The sequence below is a fragment of the Lonchura striata genome, chromosome 1A, assembly GCF_050655825.1.
Source record: "Lonchura striata isolate lonStrDom1 chromosome 1A, ASM5065582v1, whole genome shotgun sequence".
NCBI lineage: Eukaryota > Metazoa > Chordata > Aves > Passeriformes > Estrildidae > Lonchura > Lonchura striata.
Genome location: NC_140741.1, coordinates 16,616,092 through 16,631,430, shown reverse-complemented (window position 1 = coordinate 16,631,430; position 15,339 = coordinate 16,616,092). Strand labels below are relative to the sequence as shown.

At 43.8% G+C, this 15,339-nt stretch overlaps 1 protein-coding gene across 4 annotated transcripts in view; it reads right to left on the bottom strand.

Annotated features, from left to right (window-relative positions):
• The window catches only part of CECR2 (CECR2 histone acetyl-lysine reader), a 99,562-nt gene that overhangs the window by 39,382 nt on the left and 44,841 nt on the right, over positions 1-15,339 (bottom strand). For 3 of the 4 annotated variants that reach the window (XM_085570007.1, XM_085570009.1, XM_085570008.1), the window contains exon 2: positions 703-11,697. In XM_085570007.1, coding sequence (XP_085426133.1) covers positions 703-1,160 — 458 coding nt within the window. In that variant the 5' untranslated portion in view covers positions 1,161-11,697. The remainder of the gene's footprint in view (positions 1-702; positions 11,698-15,339) is intronic. The other variant, XM_085570010.1, reaches the window with a different exon arrangement.

The following is a 15,339-nucleotide window of genomic DNA, read 5'->3' as shown; positions in this document are numbered from 1 at the left end:
ATGAAGGAAGAGAAGGGAAGGCACGAGGTCACCCCAGCTGCCCACCCTTCAGGAACATTCCAGGTCTGCTTGTCCAGATTTTTCACCCCAGCCACAGCCTGAGCAACCGTGGAAGTTTGCAGGGTTCCTTAGCATTACTAGACCACTCTCAGCAAGTCTCAAACTAGATGGAGATGCCCTTCTACCTCCCCTGAACTGGTATGTGCTGCCTCCCACCCCTTTTCCCTCACCCGAAGGACAGGAGGTAGCAAGTCCACTCCTTCTGAGGAGGAGCTGAAGCCATCTCACACACCAGTGTGGCAAAAGGGCACGCTCTGATCTTCCCCAGCTGCCTGTGGCCCACGCTTCTCCAGTGATTTGGCTCTTATCTAGCAACAACCCTATAAATGACACAGCTGCTGGGGGTGCCTTGTTTGTTATTTTGTTGAGGAAAGGCAGAAAAGCAGCAGAGATATCAGCACAGATACAGCACGGTCCTGCATTGGTCTCTTCTGGAAAGGCTCTTTCCTTAGGCTGGCAAATGCCAGGGACAGGCAGGAGTACTGAGATAAGTGTCTATTTGATCTTTTTTCCCCCATTCACCCTGGGTTTTTCACTGCTTTATGTTCACAAAACGCCAAGGCAGCTAATCAGTGCTCTATGACCCCTGTTAATTGAGCTGTGTGAGAGAAAGGCAGCACTGGTAGGAGAAATCACACATACCTGTTACTTTGAACTGTCCTGTCATATTCTGTCTCTCTGCTTGCAGGAGCTCCAAGCACCCTTCTGTGAGCCAGGGCTGCTCTGTTTTCATCACCATCCCCAGGATCAGCAGGAGAGGCCACAAGTGTTTGGTGTTGTGGCCCTGCCTCGAACACCTCAAAGTACAGGGAGGCAACAGAAAGGCATATTGCTGTTTCTCCTTCGGTGTGAGAAGGTGAAAGTAATTTCAGGTGAAGGAAACACAACCTGAAGGCACTGATGGCCCTTCTTTCACCTATGCCCAGCTGCTCCTCACTGCCCTTATCTGCCTTGCTGTTTTCTCCCTCACCCTCCCCACCACAATAGGAGGAAGGAGTGAGCAGATGCCCAGCATCCATCTCCCCTTCCCAAGAGACCAGCAGCCTACATGGCCGAGTGAGCCAGGGAAAGAAAGCGATTGGTGTGAAGATGTGAAACATTGGAGGGAAAAGGGGTTGGATTTGCCAAGCCTGGTGGATTATGCAGTTCTTGGAAGATGAGGAAGACACATATTGCTAACTAGATGCATGCTGCGTGCAGGGGCCTGCATATATTTTTTAGGTAGGAACAAGGACTGCTTCAATGTTTTTGTTGCTTGATTAGGGAAAGGAAGAAATTGGAATATGGTATCAATTAAACCAGAGCAGCCAGAACCATCCCAAACAACACTTGAAGGTACATGGTACCACAGGAAGATAAAATCCTGGGGGAAAAAGGGATAAGCAGGAGGATACATACACTGCCCAGACAGATTCAGGAAATATTAACAGGACTAAAATAAATTTTTTTTGTCTTTCAGTGCTAGCTCAACCCTTCCCTCAAACTCGATGAGTCTCTGCACAATCTCCATCAAGGGATGACATGTGCTCTCACTACATGCAGGGTTTTGGACAGAGAAGTAGGAACTCCACCCTACACTACTGATGCTGCAATTTGAGTGAAAACCAATAATGACAAATCAATGAGTTGGATAAGTGGATTAAAAGAGGGTGAAAAGAATTCTACTAAAAGATCCTGAAACATCACTATGTTGAGCAAACTGCATTGCTATACATCTTTGTGAAAACATGAATTAATGTAGCATTAGATTAACAGACAGGATTATTTTACTTTGAATGCATAGAAAGAACAGACAATTCGAGACAGTTTTAAAAACTGTCTTGCCCCTTAATTACATCTGCATAAATACAATAAACTAAGGGTGATGATGCTATTTTCCATGGGCATTGTTTTTGACTCAGGGTGACCATGTTCACACCAAATGTGTGTGTAAACACACCTGCCCAGCTTTGCTGACACACTAACCCCACAGATACTCTGCACTTCACAGTTTATTCAGTTTTACCTTTAGGGCACTACCCTGAAACCATTAGTCAAAGGGTGTATTAACAAATCAGGTGCATTCAGCGTGATATACAGCCCCTGAAAGCAGCAAGGGTAGCTTTAAACTTCAAGAGGAAAACAGCTCTGTAATCAGTCACTGACATGCATTTTCAACCATCATGTTGAAACTTGCACTACAGCTCCAGCATGGGGGAAGGCTTGAAAATAGAGACCTCAGTTCCTTGAGATATGGCTAAAATGGTAAAATACTGTGCATCTGGAAATATACAGGAACCTCCAGAAAACTCCTGGTGAGAAAGTTGGTCAGACATCCTGCCTGTCTGAATGGGAAGAAAACTCCAATGTCTGTGAAGAGGTTTCCTGCTTCTTTGGTGGGGGTAGCACTGAACAGTTCAGCAACTAAAAAGGAGACAAGCTGAGCATCCCCAGAAGGGTCAGCTACTCTTTTCCTGCCTTGAGGAACCTTGTTGAGCCAAGTGAGCCCAAGAAAGGGCAATATCAGTTATGAAATTTTTCCCCAGTAAAGGAGGCACAGCAGGTACTACAACAGGGTGGTTCTAGTTCTGATGCCATCACATTTTACATCTGAGGTGGAACCCAAGGGAAGAAGTTCTCTCACACCATCCCCTATGATAAATTAACAATAGAACTGAAAATGCCTGTTCCTGTGTCTACAGGAACACACAAGGGAGATGTCTAAGGGTAGGCCATCTCCTGCCATGTGAGGACATTGATCTTGGTTGGGGAAGGCCAGGGAAAATGGCTTTCATTAAGCAATGAATTCCCTGGCATGCTAGTGAACAGGCTTGGAGAGCTGAGCAGAGCTGGAGCCCAACGCTTCCCTATCCAACGAGATTTATCACCACAGCTAGACTGGGAGTATGAATTTTTCCCTCAGAGCATGTTCAGAACAAGAGACAAGAATCTCCCAAGACCCTGAAGTACAGAGAACTCTGTCATGTTCAAAATCAGAAAGTGAGTGACAGAGGCCAAGGCAGAATGGCAGGAGGCAGAAGACAGGTCCTGAGTCTCAGAGCCAACAGGAGGCTATGTACTAAATAAACACAAGATAAACACTGGTAGTAAAGGAGGGGAAGATAATGGCAAAGAGATGTTTTCATGATAGGTTCTGGTGTCGATGGTACTGGTGCACAAGACAGAGGTGCAGAGTAAGACTGAAGGAACAATGTTCTCACCTGTGGAGCACAGCTGGTTCCCTGGTGAAGCTTAAGATCACCAAGAGAAGATTAAGCCATGCTGATGCCAAAGTGGAGATTTTACAGGCACATCAGCAGGCTGGATGACACCAACAGAGTTAACATTATCAGTAAATTATGCCACTTTTTTTGGAAGTGACACAAAACCAAAGAACCTGGGTTCTCCAGAGAGCAGTATAGTAAATCCAAAACAGCAATTCCTAGGGTTGGTTTTAGAGCTCAAGAAGCAATTCCTGGGCCTGAATACAAAACCATCTGACCTGAACAGTTCTACAAACGATTTAGCAAAGGCAAGATACCTTTCTCTCTGACAGATAGATTGGAAACCAGGTTTTTGTCAGCCTTGTAAACAAAGTCAAAGGCAGGAGGGTGCCTTGGCATAGTGAAATGCTGACTCTGAAAGGCCCTGGTCAGCAGGTGAATGTCCTCCAGTCCCCACATGGATGCATGCCTCCCAGCACCCCTCAGGAATTCGAAGTGCTGCATTCTTTTCCCATTTCTTCCCCAAGGCTTATCAGACACTGAGGATGGGAATCACTCACAGGCACAAGGAACACTCAGCCAGGGCAGCTTGAAGCCCGGGGGCTTCTGCATTGCTTCTGTGTCAAGTACCTTTGGCTTTGAATAACAAAGGGCAATCTCTTGAATGATCAAAATGGAAAACAGAAAGAGCCAGTGTTAGAACTATTAACTAACCCAAAAACTACTTATAGGTAGTTTGATGGAAAAAGAAAAGGGAGCAAGAGAGCCGAGTGCTCAAAAAGGAATGAACAAGTTCCTTTGGGGAAGACGACTGGGGAGGATTTAGGTAACACTGGTGTGGGGTGAGGCCGGGCAAGATGCAGGCTGATGCCTACTGCTTTGAGGGGCTCTGCTGAGGGACACCCGGGTTCCTGCACCATGGGTACACAGCCAGCACACACTGCTCTGACCTGGGAAAGTGCAGGGAGGAATGCTGATGGCCACACAGACAAATGAAGGCTGAGAACAGCTGCTGCACTCCCTCTTTTGCTACATGTTGCTTCACGTGCACACTTTTGACTTTTAAAGCATGGATGTTTTTGTCCCTTGTTTAGTGTCCTGTTCTGTGTGACCTCAACAAAAAACCACACAAGGTGTGCCCCAGCAAGAAGCCACTCTGGACATGATTAAATGAAGATCAAATCAAGCCACAGTACTCTCTGTCTCAGGAGGGATGAACACAGTCTTCTGGATGGTCGAGAATAAACAAATGGACCTACAGACCAAATTTCACTATGTGATTGAACAGCAATGGCTTTGGTTTTTCTGCAGTGATAATTCACTTCTTCCATCAATGACCTTCACCTGCATCTAGCCAGACTTCAATATGTACTTGCCAATTTTAATCCACATTCTTTCTTTCTACTGCTGTTATTTGATTCTTTTTGAGAAGCTCCTTGGGGGCTGGAGCTGATTAACTTACAAAAGACCCAAATACATCCCTTATATTCTGAAGGAGAAAATAGGAATGGGGCTTACAGTGCTCCACATTGAGACTGGAAGAGGATCATTACTTACTATTCATTCCTGGATCCTTGAAGAACAAGTGAAGCCAGCTTAATGCTGCATTGTTCATTCCTACTGCCCATCAACAGAAAGCATGCTCCCAATTCATTGCCACAAGGAAAGACAACAGTATTGCTGTGCCATAAGCATTTCTGATTGTTTGGGGACTGCAGAAAGGACCTTAGGGTATTACAGTGATGATGAGCACTGTGGGGAAGAAGCTGGAGTTATTGTCTGGGTGATGATGGGGAAATAGGACACATGCCTGTATTACAGCACAAATCCATATGAAACAAGCCCTTATGTGCCTTACTGCTCATTGAAAAATACACTTAATGTCAGAGAAAAGAGTTCCCTGTGAGGCACAAAATACCTAGCATGGGGTTGCCTTGAAGCACATAAGCTTAGCAAAGTCATTTCTCATAACCAGCCCCACACATTATATGTTTCTGGAGACCATAGAAAAACCCAAGTTTTTACAGATAAACAGGTCCTAAAGAAGCCCCTTTTGGGATTTGTATCTGAACAGGTCTTTCATCTTCTTTTCTCTAAAGTTTAAATCACTATATTGGTTGAGCCAGAAAGGAACTGAGGAAGGCTGGAAGGTAAAATGGGAGAAAAAGTAAAAGCATAGTTGACTTAGAACAGAGACTGACATGACACATTACACCATCACAGTGGCCTAGCAGCTGGCCAGCAGCTATTCCAGCTGTTCATCAAGCCCACTGAGGCAAAAAGGCTCCAAAAAAATTACTTCAGATCTTCTCCAGTATTCACCCTTGGACTAAATATTGGTTTCTGAACTTGGATGAGGTGCTGCGAAACCAACTGTGCTGAAGCAAAAATCCTGCACCAGTGTTTTGGAGGATCACTGCAAGCTTCCAAAGCGAGGGCAAGGGTTTCACATTGGGCAAACTTCCATGCCCCATCTGTCTCCCTACCCAATCCTTTGCCTTCTTCCTTGAAAGGAGAAGATATTTTCACTTGCCTTCTCAGTTTATTTTTTCATTATTGCTTTCTTCCCCCTCTCCAGAATACTTGGTTTGCAACATCAAGAAGTTATAAATACAGCTGTCCCTTTCATATTTCATGCTCTGACACTAGCATGATGACATCACTGCAATCTCCAAGACCCTTTGCCGACTGTTCCCTACTCCTCCTTTGAAGTTTAGCCACCTATTCCTCCCTGTCAATGTTTTGCATAACTCCCTCTCCCCAGCAATCCAATCTGTTTGTCTCTCATCCATCTGCCCTGACAATAACAGCACAGCTTTTCCTCTTCTCTTTCACCATTTTCAGTCCTTATTCTCCATCACATCCATGGAATAGCACTTCCAGAACATGCTACCAACTTTTCTTCAAATTCTTCTTTAAAGATTCATTTTATCCATCTGAGAATCAAAGACATTTACTTAGCTTTAGTTATATTTCAACTCTATAATTTTATTCCACTGTGCTTCTCATTAATCTCTGAATGACCGTGTTATTTCACTGCTGTAATCTCATCCTTCCTTTGCCAACACCTGCCAGCTGCTTCATTTTCACTTTTTACCCTTTAAAAAGCTCACCTTGCATGGCTTGGCTATTACTATAATAAATATTAAAATTAGATTCAAGATGAGCAATGCAGCCACTTCATCTCCCTTGCCCCCTCACGATATCTCCTGTGCTGACGATACCGGGTTGATTCCAGAGGCCATCCACCAATATCCATGATGTATGCAAGGCGGCACTTGTTAAAAGTCAGACTGTAAATAATGCTGATCTTGTTGATATTCACTTGGAATTCATGAATATGACTCTGAGTTAGTGAGGCACTTTGTGGCCAGGCAATGGAAGCAGTTGTTACAACCAAGGTCACCGGCACAATGCAAGAGCCGGCTGCTTAAACTCTTTGCAAAGGTGGTGGGTACCAGGTCTGCTGTGACTGAGCTTAGGCTGGCTGCCCCAGAGGTTATGGCATGGGCTGAAGTGGTGGATTCATTCAGCTCAGCCTTAGTACCTTGGCTTAGCTCTTTCCACAGCCTAGTTCACACGGTATCCGTGAGACTGAAATCTCTGTACTGGTTTGCCAGCTATTCCTGTTGACCTGCCACTTTGTCCCCCAGACCAGACTGACAAACAGCAGTTCTGGAAGGACACAGCTCATGTAGGCACATGCACAAGGGAGATTTCAAGATGTTAAGCATTTTACTGAGGTCTCTTTTACCAAAATATGAGACCTGGGGTAACCCCCAAAGCACCTATAAAGACACAGTCCACTCAGAATAAAGGACAAGGCTGGACAAATGTGACAAAGCAAAAGGAAGAAGCAAAATACACAGAGCTATTAAACACAGTCCTCAGAAGTAGGGATTGCTCCTCAGTAGGTTAGAAAATTTCAGATTATCTCTCTCTTCCTGATGAAAGCTCAAATAAGTGATTACAGAACAAATGTTAGAAAATACAGAGCAGACACAGTGTCCTTGACTGGCAACTCAGCAAGTAGGAAATATAGGTCTCAGATGCCATACTGGGAGTGTTTCCCAATGCCACCATTAAGGGTAGGACAGAAATAATTTAAACAATTGTGAGGAAGAGGAGTTAAGGAATACCCTCTATTATCCTTATAAGAACAAGCCAGGTGCAAACTACAAGCCAAAGACTCCAAGGATTGTTTAGGGATCCCATAAAAGCTTAAGGTAGGTGCAAAACCAATGATCCCCTTGGGAAGAAAAAAATTACAATGCATTAGGGAAGAAATAACAAGAAAAAAATAACTGAGATTCCTAAGGAAGCAAATCCCCTCTGGTGGCACAGAAGTAAAAAAGTTTTCAGCTATACTGATGGACCAATCCCCTGAGGTGTAAAAAAAAGAAAATAATCTCATGGGGCATAGGGGGAAAAAAGCAAGAGATATTGTTTTTCTTCCTCCTCACATTCTGGCTTTTTGTGTGTTGAAAAAATAAAACGTAAGAAAAAGCAGCAAAGATGCTTTTTGAGACAAAGTAGCAGCATACAAAATTCCTCCCAGTAAGAAACACAATAAAGTTACTAAAACTTTTTATGCCATCACATTAGAAAAACAGCAAAAGTGCAATAACAGAACACTGAAGAATGAGTTTCACCCAAAGAAAAGCTGAACAGCAGGAGCTTTTCTGGAATATTTTAGTTGAGTGTACACATCCATGTCACACCATCACTTCTTACTTAAAAACAGCTGCAGAAGGCTCCTGCTGCGGCCGCTGCCGTTAGCTGAAGCTCTGATCTTCCTGTCTTCATACAAGTCATCAAGCCACATTTCCTGCTGGAATTAAAGTGGCAGCCCCTAGGGACTATGCAGCTACCCAATTTATAGCAGAGAGAATCTGCAGCAAGCACCAGGACTTTTTCCAACTGCTTAATTTTTATTTAGTTTTTTTTGCAGCCCCCAAATTCTAATAAGAGCTTTACTGGGCATTTGCCTTTTGAAGCACTGAAAAGAAAACACAGACATTTTAAGACCTGTGCAAAAAGGCTGGGAGCAGGAAAGCTCAAATAAGTGATTATTTGTGGGCAATCCCACTGGCATCAAACCAAAGCATGCCTTAGGTACCTATTGCACCCGTAGTAGTTACATACAGATGGTACAGGTGGTATATGGATATTATGAGGGATATTTATAAAACAACAAAAGCTGCAGATCATGACATACAACTATTTTGGCTCAGAGTAAACATAGGAGAGCAACTGGGAAACTGTCAAACTACCAAGTGCTCAAACTACCTGGTGCCAGGCAAGGACAGCTACACGGTCGTTACTAAAGATGCAGAAATGCAGGCAACTGGTTTTTGTTCTGTACTTCTACAGTACTTAACACAGCAAGAACCAGGTCAATGGAGTGTTCCTAACAGCTATGATAGGTTATAATAAATAAGATTTTGGAGAAGATCACGTAGCATCCCATTAAGTAGTCTCTGTAGTTAAAAACAGATATCCATAACTCAAAGAAAGTCTTGTGTTACCAGACAATGCTCCTTAGGCATCAAGCAGGGTAAAAAGTAGTCTCTCTTGTATGTGAATATTTTTATTTTTTAAAGTCTGTCATAAATAATATCAAAATCAAGGCAAAGTTGCTCTACTTCAAAACCAAGGATCATAGAAGCCTACAAAAGTAATAATCTCTTTTTGTTTTTTTTTAAAGAATGGAAAGCAAATCAAACTAGAGCATGTTAAATTGAGCATTAGAAGGGCTCTCAGCCACTTCCAAAATTACTTGAGAGCACATTATAATTAGCAAAGGTATGTGACAGTTTTATACCTCTCTATGATGCATGATTAAAGCCAGGCAGCCCGGTCCTGCGCACCGTCAAAACAGATGTGACAAGAACTGCAAGCTGCTCCCAGACAGACTGTGAGAAAGCATAGGCAGATAACATTTTGGCTATCAAAGATGTAAGACCCGACATAAAAGTAATTAAACCTCAAAACCCCTCAGAGAGGTAGGAAAACTGAGGTTTTATGAAGCATCCCATGCTTGAGCTGCAGTGCTCCAGCCTGAGAACAGGCATGAGAACAAGCTCCTGCCATTCTCTCTGTGGTGCAACAAGGAACAAAAATTTACAGCCTTGAGAGTAACAGCTCACAGCCTCAGCATAAGGGCACAAATGACTGGAGAGATGCTGCAGTAACACCACCAGAATGATCTGTGACACTGCTGTTTTTTTCCACCCAAGACAGATACCCCTTATCTGTCTGCAGCAGAGAAGTATGGAGTCCTGGGCTGTGAAAAGCCAAGTCTAAACCCCACACAAATCCTGCATCACATTTGCATGGTTTTGTCTGCTGAGCATTTAAAATATCAATTAGAGGCTCAGCTTCCTACCACTAACTGTGAAAAACAAAGTACAGAAGGGAAGCTGTGCATCAGCCAAGGCCTATGCCTCTTGAACTGGGGTTAGGGGGGAAAAATGGTGTTGCAAGGAAACATGTAAGGAACACGGGGAATTTTAGCTTTTGGATTTCATACTTGCATTTTAATTGCAAAACATGGTATCCAAGCCATCACTTTTATTATAATTTATCTTCAGATTTTCATATTTAGACTACATCTTAATGCTTCTTCCTTCATGACATCCCTCTGCATACAGCATCTTTCACTCTTCCCCCATTGCTTCTTCTGCAGTGCTTCAGAACTCACCTTTCTAACATCCCAGCAGTTTCAGGCAGTTTTCCTGATATATCCGTTAAGCCATTCCCATGGCACTGCTCCTGTTGTGCCCTCTTCCCCATCTCCTCTGCAGACATTTGTTTCCTCATTATCCCCATGCCCACGAGGTAACCCCCTTCTACAGGAGGCTGCAGAAATGGTGCAGCTGGTTTCTCCTTCAGGCATCTCATACTTTCCCCGGCAGGACTGTTTGGCTGAGGTGTTGGCTGAGGTGTTTGGTTGTGTGTTTTGTTTGTTTGTGTGTTTGGGTGACAGACAGACAACTTGCCAGTGTCCAATGACTCACCCATGATTCATCCCTGAATTTTCTTAGTTAAAAGAGTTGCAAATGAGGAGGCAATTACACAGTGCAGTCACTCAGTAGATGCTCTGAAGAGTTTTGGAGAACCTCAGAATCTCACAAAATTCATTAATTTTATCAAAGACAAATCTTTCACTGCTGCAACAAGGGTAAACTGGTTCAGGTGGGCAAAACACTTAAGCCTCTACTTTCTGATGGCTTTGGTATGAAGAAATAAACTTGCTGCATGTTTACAAGCAGGTATATGTTGCTCTGTGGCTATTTTGATGAAGAAGATACCCATGACTGCAGATCCTTTACAATCAATCATTTGGAGAAAGTAAAAGCAGTGCAGCTGCCTGGTTTACCTCCTGATACCCACTGATGCTGAATGTCTATGCAGCAATGAAAGAGAACTTAATTAAGTGGCATATGCATACACAAATCAACTATATAAATTTTAAATTTGTTGAACATAATCAGTTAATTAGAAATAGAGCTTTCAATGCAAGCACCTATAGTTCTGCCTATGCCCCGGCCTAAGCCTCTCCACAACAGGTGGATCTTAGGGATCAGGACTGCTTCCAAGCAACTGCATGTGTTGCCAAGCTGTCTTTGTCCCCACAGTTGTGCTTTGCTATTAACATGATTCACAAAAGAACAAATAAAACACACTGCAACAAGCCTTTGCTATCACTGGAAGCACATTTTGCTGTGCGAACGGCAGTCCTCTAAAGAATGATGCTCTGCAGATGTCTCCATTTGGGAGACTGCTTTAGTGGACACTGACAAAGTGTCTCTGGATGTCAAAACCTCAAGAGAACACGTCAAATCACTTTCCAACATCCTGCAGCTGAAATGATGCCAGTACTTTTATTTCTAAGAAAATAATTGTCCCTATGTAAAGCAAATGGGATCTTTCATGCAGTGAGGTGTGTGCAGAGCAGCAAGTTTTATGCTATGCAATACATACAAATGTTGAAAACATATGTAATGACTTAATATCACTAATTTGACCAAACAGAGTGCAGAGCATAACAGCAGATGTGAATGTTCACTGCGTGCACCAGTGCTACAGCAGAGCATCAAACAGGCTTTTGCACGGCATCTGAACAAAGGAGTTTGCTTAACGGGTCTGTACAATTAAAAGGCTACAACTCAACCCAAGAGAACTCGAATTCCCTTTCACTCCGTGAAGCAGCTGGCCTGATTGCTGGTGGCTGCTGATCACTGCCATGTCATCACTCCAAAGCCGTGAAACATCCCGCCACCGTGTTAATTAGCTCCCCTTGCAAAGTGCCTAAGCCATAGAGTGAGGTTACTCACGTGATGTCTCTGCGCTGATAGCAACCTTGAAGAAGGCAAGCGATCAGGTCACTGATAAACTCCACGTCATCCCCGTGAAGAGCAGCTTCCAGTTCCTAATGAGCAGAAAGGAGAGGGAAAAAAAAAAAACAACCCAACTATTAAACTAATTCCTTAAAAATTTCCTGCTAGCTTATCTGGACCAAAAGGACCCAAACAACCTCACATATGTGTACAGCAGCAGAGCACACATGGGGTAAACTGACCTTCCTCATCATTAAAAATACTGCTTCTACTGCCTCTTCATTGCAAGAGTTTATGGGAAGACCTTGAAAGGTTTTTACTGAATGTCACTCTCCAGCCAGAAGACTAATGCTTTTGTCTGGGCGCAGAAAAATAGGGTTCAGTGAGGTTGAGATACACTCCAGCCTAATAAGAAGGGCATTATTTCTCCCATGTTCACCTGATGGACAGGAATCAACAGTTTCATTCTTCTGCTTTACCTCCACTCACTAAGGCTGGCGAGCTCAATTTAAAAGATGTGCTCACAAAGCAGGGCACTAAAAGCCACTTATAACCCAGAAGTAGCAGTTTCAGATGGATTGCCAGAAATGGCTGAAAACTAGCAAGAAAATGTCTCAAAGAAAAGCAGGCATTTTGATTATTTAACTTATTTCTTACACAGTTCTGTTTTTTCCCCAACTCCAGTAAGAGAGAAAGCATGGAGCGATGTCAGACTTTGGGACCCAAAATCTTCATCCTCGATGGAGAATATCATGGCTTATTCTAGAACAGTGGAGTTCACAAAGATGTGATGCAGAAAATGATCCACAAAAAGGATAATAAACTTCTGAAACCTATTTAGTGATTATGAATTTTGCACATATTGTAAGAAATATCTTTTTTTCAGCTAGCAGTTTCAAGCTTTGTTTTCCAAATATACTTTGGTTAATTACAGTTTTATTTGTATGCCAGAAAATTATTCACAGTTAGAAAAATCCACTTTCTGTAAGACTTATCATCACTAGCATACAGCATTTAAGAAGATTTAATATGGATAAACAATATAGGCATAAGAAGCTATTCTTTTTGGATTTCAGAGTAAATAATGGATTGAATACAAATTCCTACTTGAATGTTACTCAACAGACTGTTACACAAATAGCTAAGCTAATGGCTACAGAATAAAGGTTAATGGCCAGAGAATAAAGGATAAACGTTTTGGCACTTACCCAATAAAGAAGAGAAAGTGTTTTTTTTATTAGACCGCAGTAACTGCAGTAATAAAATTATTGATAACAGATTGCAGCTTAAATGCCGCTTGTAGTTTTTTATTGGAAATGTATTAATGGCATATTTTCATTACCCACACTGCTCTTATTTACCTCTTGTGCAACATACAAAGTGCTTCAGGAGCGGAAGCCTGACACCTGCCCTGTGAAGAATGTACTAAACACATCTATTACACGTGGAAGCTGGAGGTAAGGAAAGAGCAGTGTGCAGCCAAAGCCTGACGCAGCGTCCCTGCCACAGAGATAGGGAAAGGACTGGGAATCTATCTCTGTTCTCTGCCTCTAGATGAGCACCCTGCTTAATGACAAGTTAATACCAAATCTGCAATTGCTGCTTGCCATCCCTTGGACAGAGTGATATTATTGTTGTATAAATAGTACTCACACTATATAAACAGTAATTAATGAGTGAATTCACTTAGAATCATGGAATGTCCCGAGCTGGAAGGGACCCACAAGCACTGAGCCCAGCTCCTGGCCCTGGCCCTACTTACCACCTGATAAGTGGCTAGTATTTTAGAAGTGTTGACTTACTTTATTTGTAAAATATTTTAGTGGACATTTGCCTTCTATAAATATCCCTGGGGAAGAGGGGAGCAGGGAGGACCTAAAGCATGTGATACACTAAACCATCCCAGGTGTGTTACCACATTACCACAATAAACCTGCAGCTTGTGAAAAATGGCATGTTAGAACCCAGAATGATGGGCAGGGGAAAGGAAGTCTCCAGGATGCCTCCCTGTATTCAGCCTCTCCCTCATCCACATACACTTGTTCATTAAAGCTGTCAGTCAGCAGTCTGCCCCTGCTAGGATGTGACAGCCTTTTGTAGCAAGGAATATTTAAACTGCTTCCCGTGAGCCTTTTCAGCCTGCTGTTTGACTAATACTCCTTAAGCAGTGGCCACAACTGCCTCAGATAGCCCCTATCTGCAGCCATTGTTTTCCAGGCCCGAGAGTGACCTTTACATTTTTGGAGATGGCAGGTCACCCCAGGAGCAGGGGGGCATTCCTGTGGCACTGGGCAAGATGCCATCTCCTGGGCAGGGAGACACACCTGGATGGGCTGTTCCCCCTGCCTCTCCTTCTGCTTTCTCCCTCCCAGAAGGGAGCTCCTTGTGTTTGTCTCAACAGCAGGTGTAGCACCAATTTTGGGGACCCGATCCAGACCCAGACCCAGACGGATCTCACAGCCACTGGATAAAGGGGGCTCTGGGCAGACCAGTGTGGGGCTGGGTGCAGAGCCCCAGTGCCACGCTGGGTAAAGGGGCTCTGGAACAAGCCAAGATTCATCAGCACACACACAGCATGGAGCCAGTGAAGGTCCATTCCTGACAGGTGTGAGGCTGTCAGTGCTTCTGTACCGTGCTTCCAAATGCCATGGGTGCTTGCTTGGAGCCCATCCTGATCTTCTGCTCCCTGCCAACAGTAGCACTCAATGCCAGAATATTACTGTAAAGGCACAGTCCATTACTGTGATTATTTGTCTTGGAAAACAATTACTGTGATTATTTGTCTTGGAAAAAAGTTACTGACATTGTCCTGTAATGTTTCTGTCTACATTTCAACTATTGTTGCTCATGACAGAAGAGTAAGAGCAGTGAGAGGAACCTAATGAATGAACATTGGGATTGAACAATGAACCCAGAGCTGGGTCCATTGGCCCTGTTTATCTGAACGTCATGATTTTTTATCCCATTGGATTCTCCAGCTGCCGGTCCCTAAACACCTAAATTCTAGACTCTTCCCACACATTCAGAGTGCAATGGGAATGACAGACACACTAGGAAGATGTGATGCAAATCTGAATATCTCAGGAACATGAACAAAGAGTTAGTATCCCTTCAGGTTTTCACTTAGTGCTTCAGCCCACATTTTGCAGGAGGATTTTTCCAGCCCTCTTCTCCAACAAGGGACAGCCAGCAAAGCAGCACACTGCTCAAGCAGCACATCTAAACAGATGTAGATAAATTGATGCCAGGGACTCTCAAGAGAAAGAAGCCCCAAAAACCCTCCTGGTCCTAAGGGCAAACCCTGCCTCAGTCACCCATCCCCACACTCCTCCAGCCTAACCAGGACAAGCAGCTCAGCTTCCTCCCTGCCACCATCCTCCCCACGCCTCCAATCCTTTTGTTTTTCCTCTTTTCTCTTTGAGCACTGAGCTGTGAGCACAGAAATCTGAACCTTGCCAAAGCGCTTTGGGGACAGCACAGAAAGGAAACAGAAGAGGCAGCAAATCAGCAGAGGAAAAGGGGGGGACACACATCTCCTCCTCCTCTAGCTGGAGAGAGCAACAGACAGGAGAAAAGCAGGATTCTCCCCCTCTCCAGCTGGCGTCACACCTCATTAGGGAAAAGCCTGTTTAACGTCTTTCCCTCCCCCCAGCCCGGTCCTAAATCCCCCCTGAGTCAGGCAAGGACTGTTGGGAAGAGGCAATCGCCAGAGCCAGGGTGGGAGCAAGGGTGAG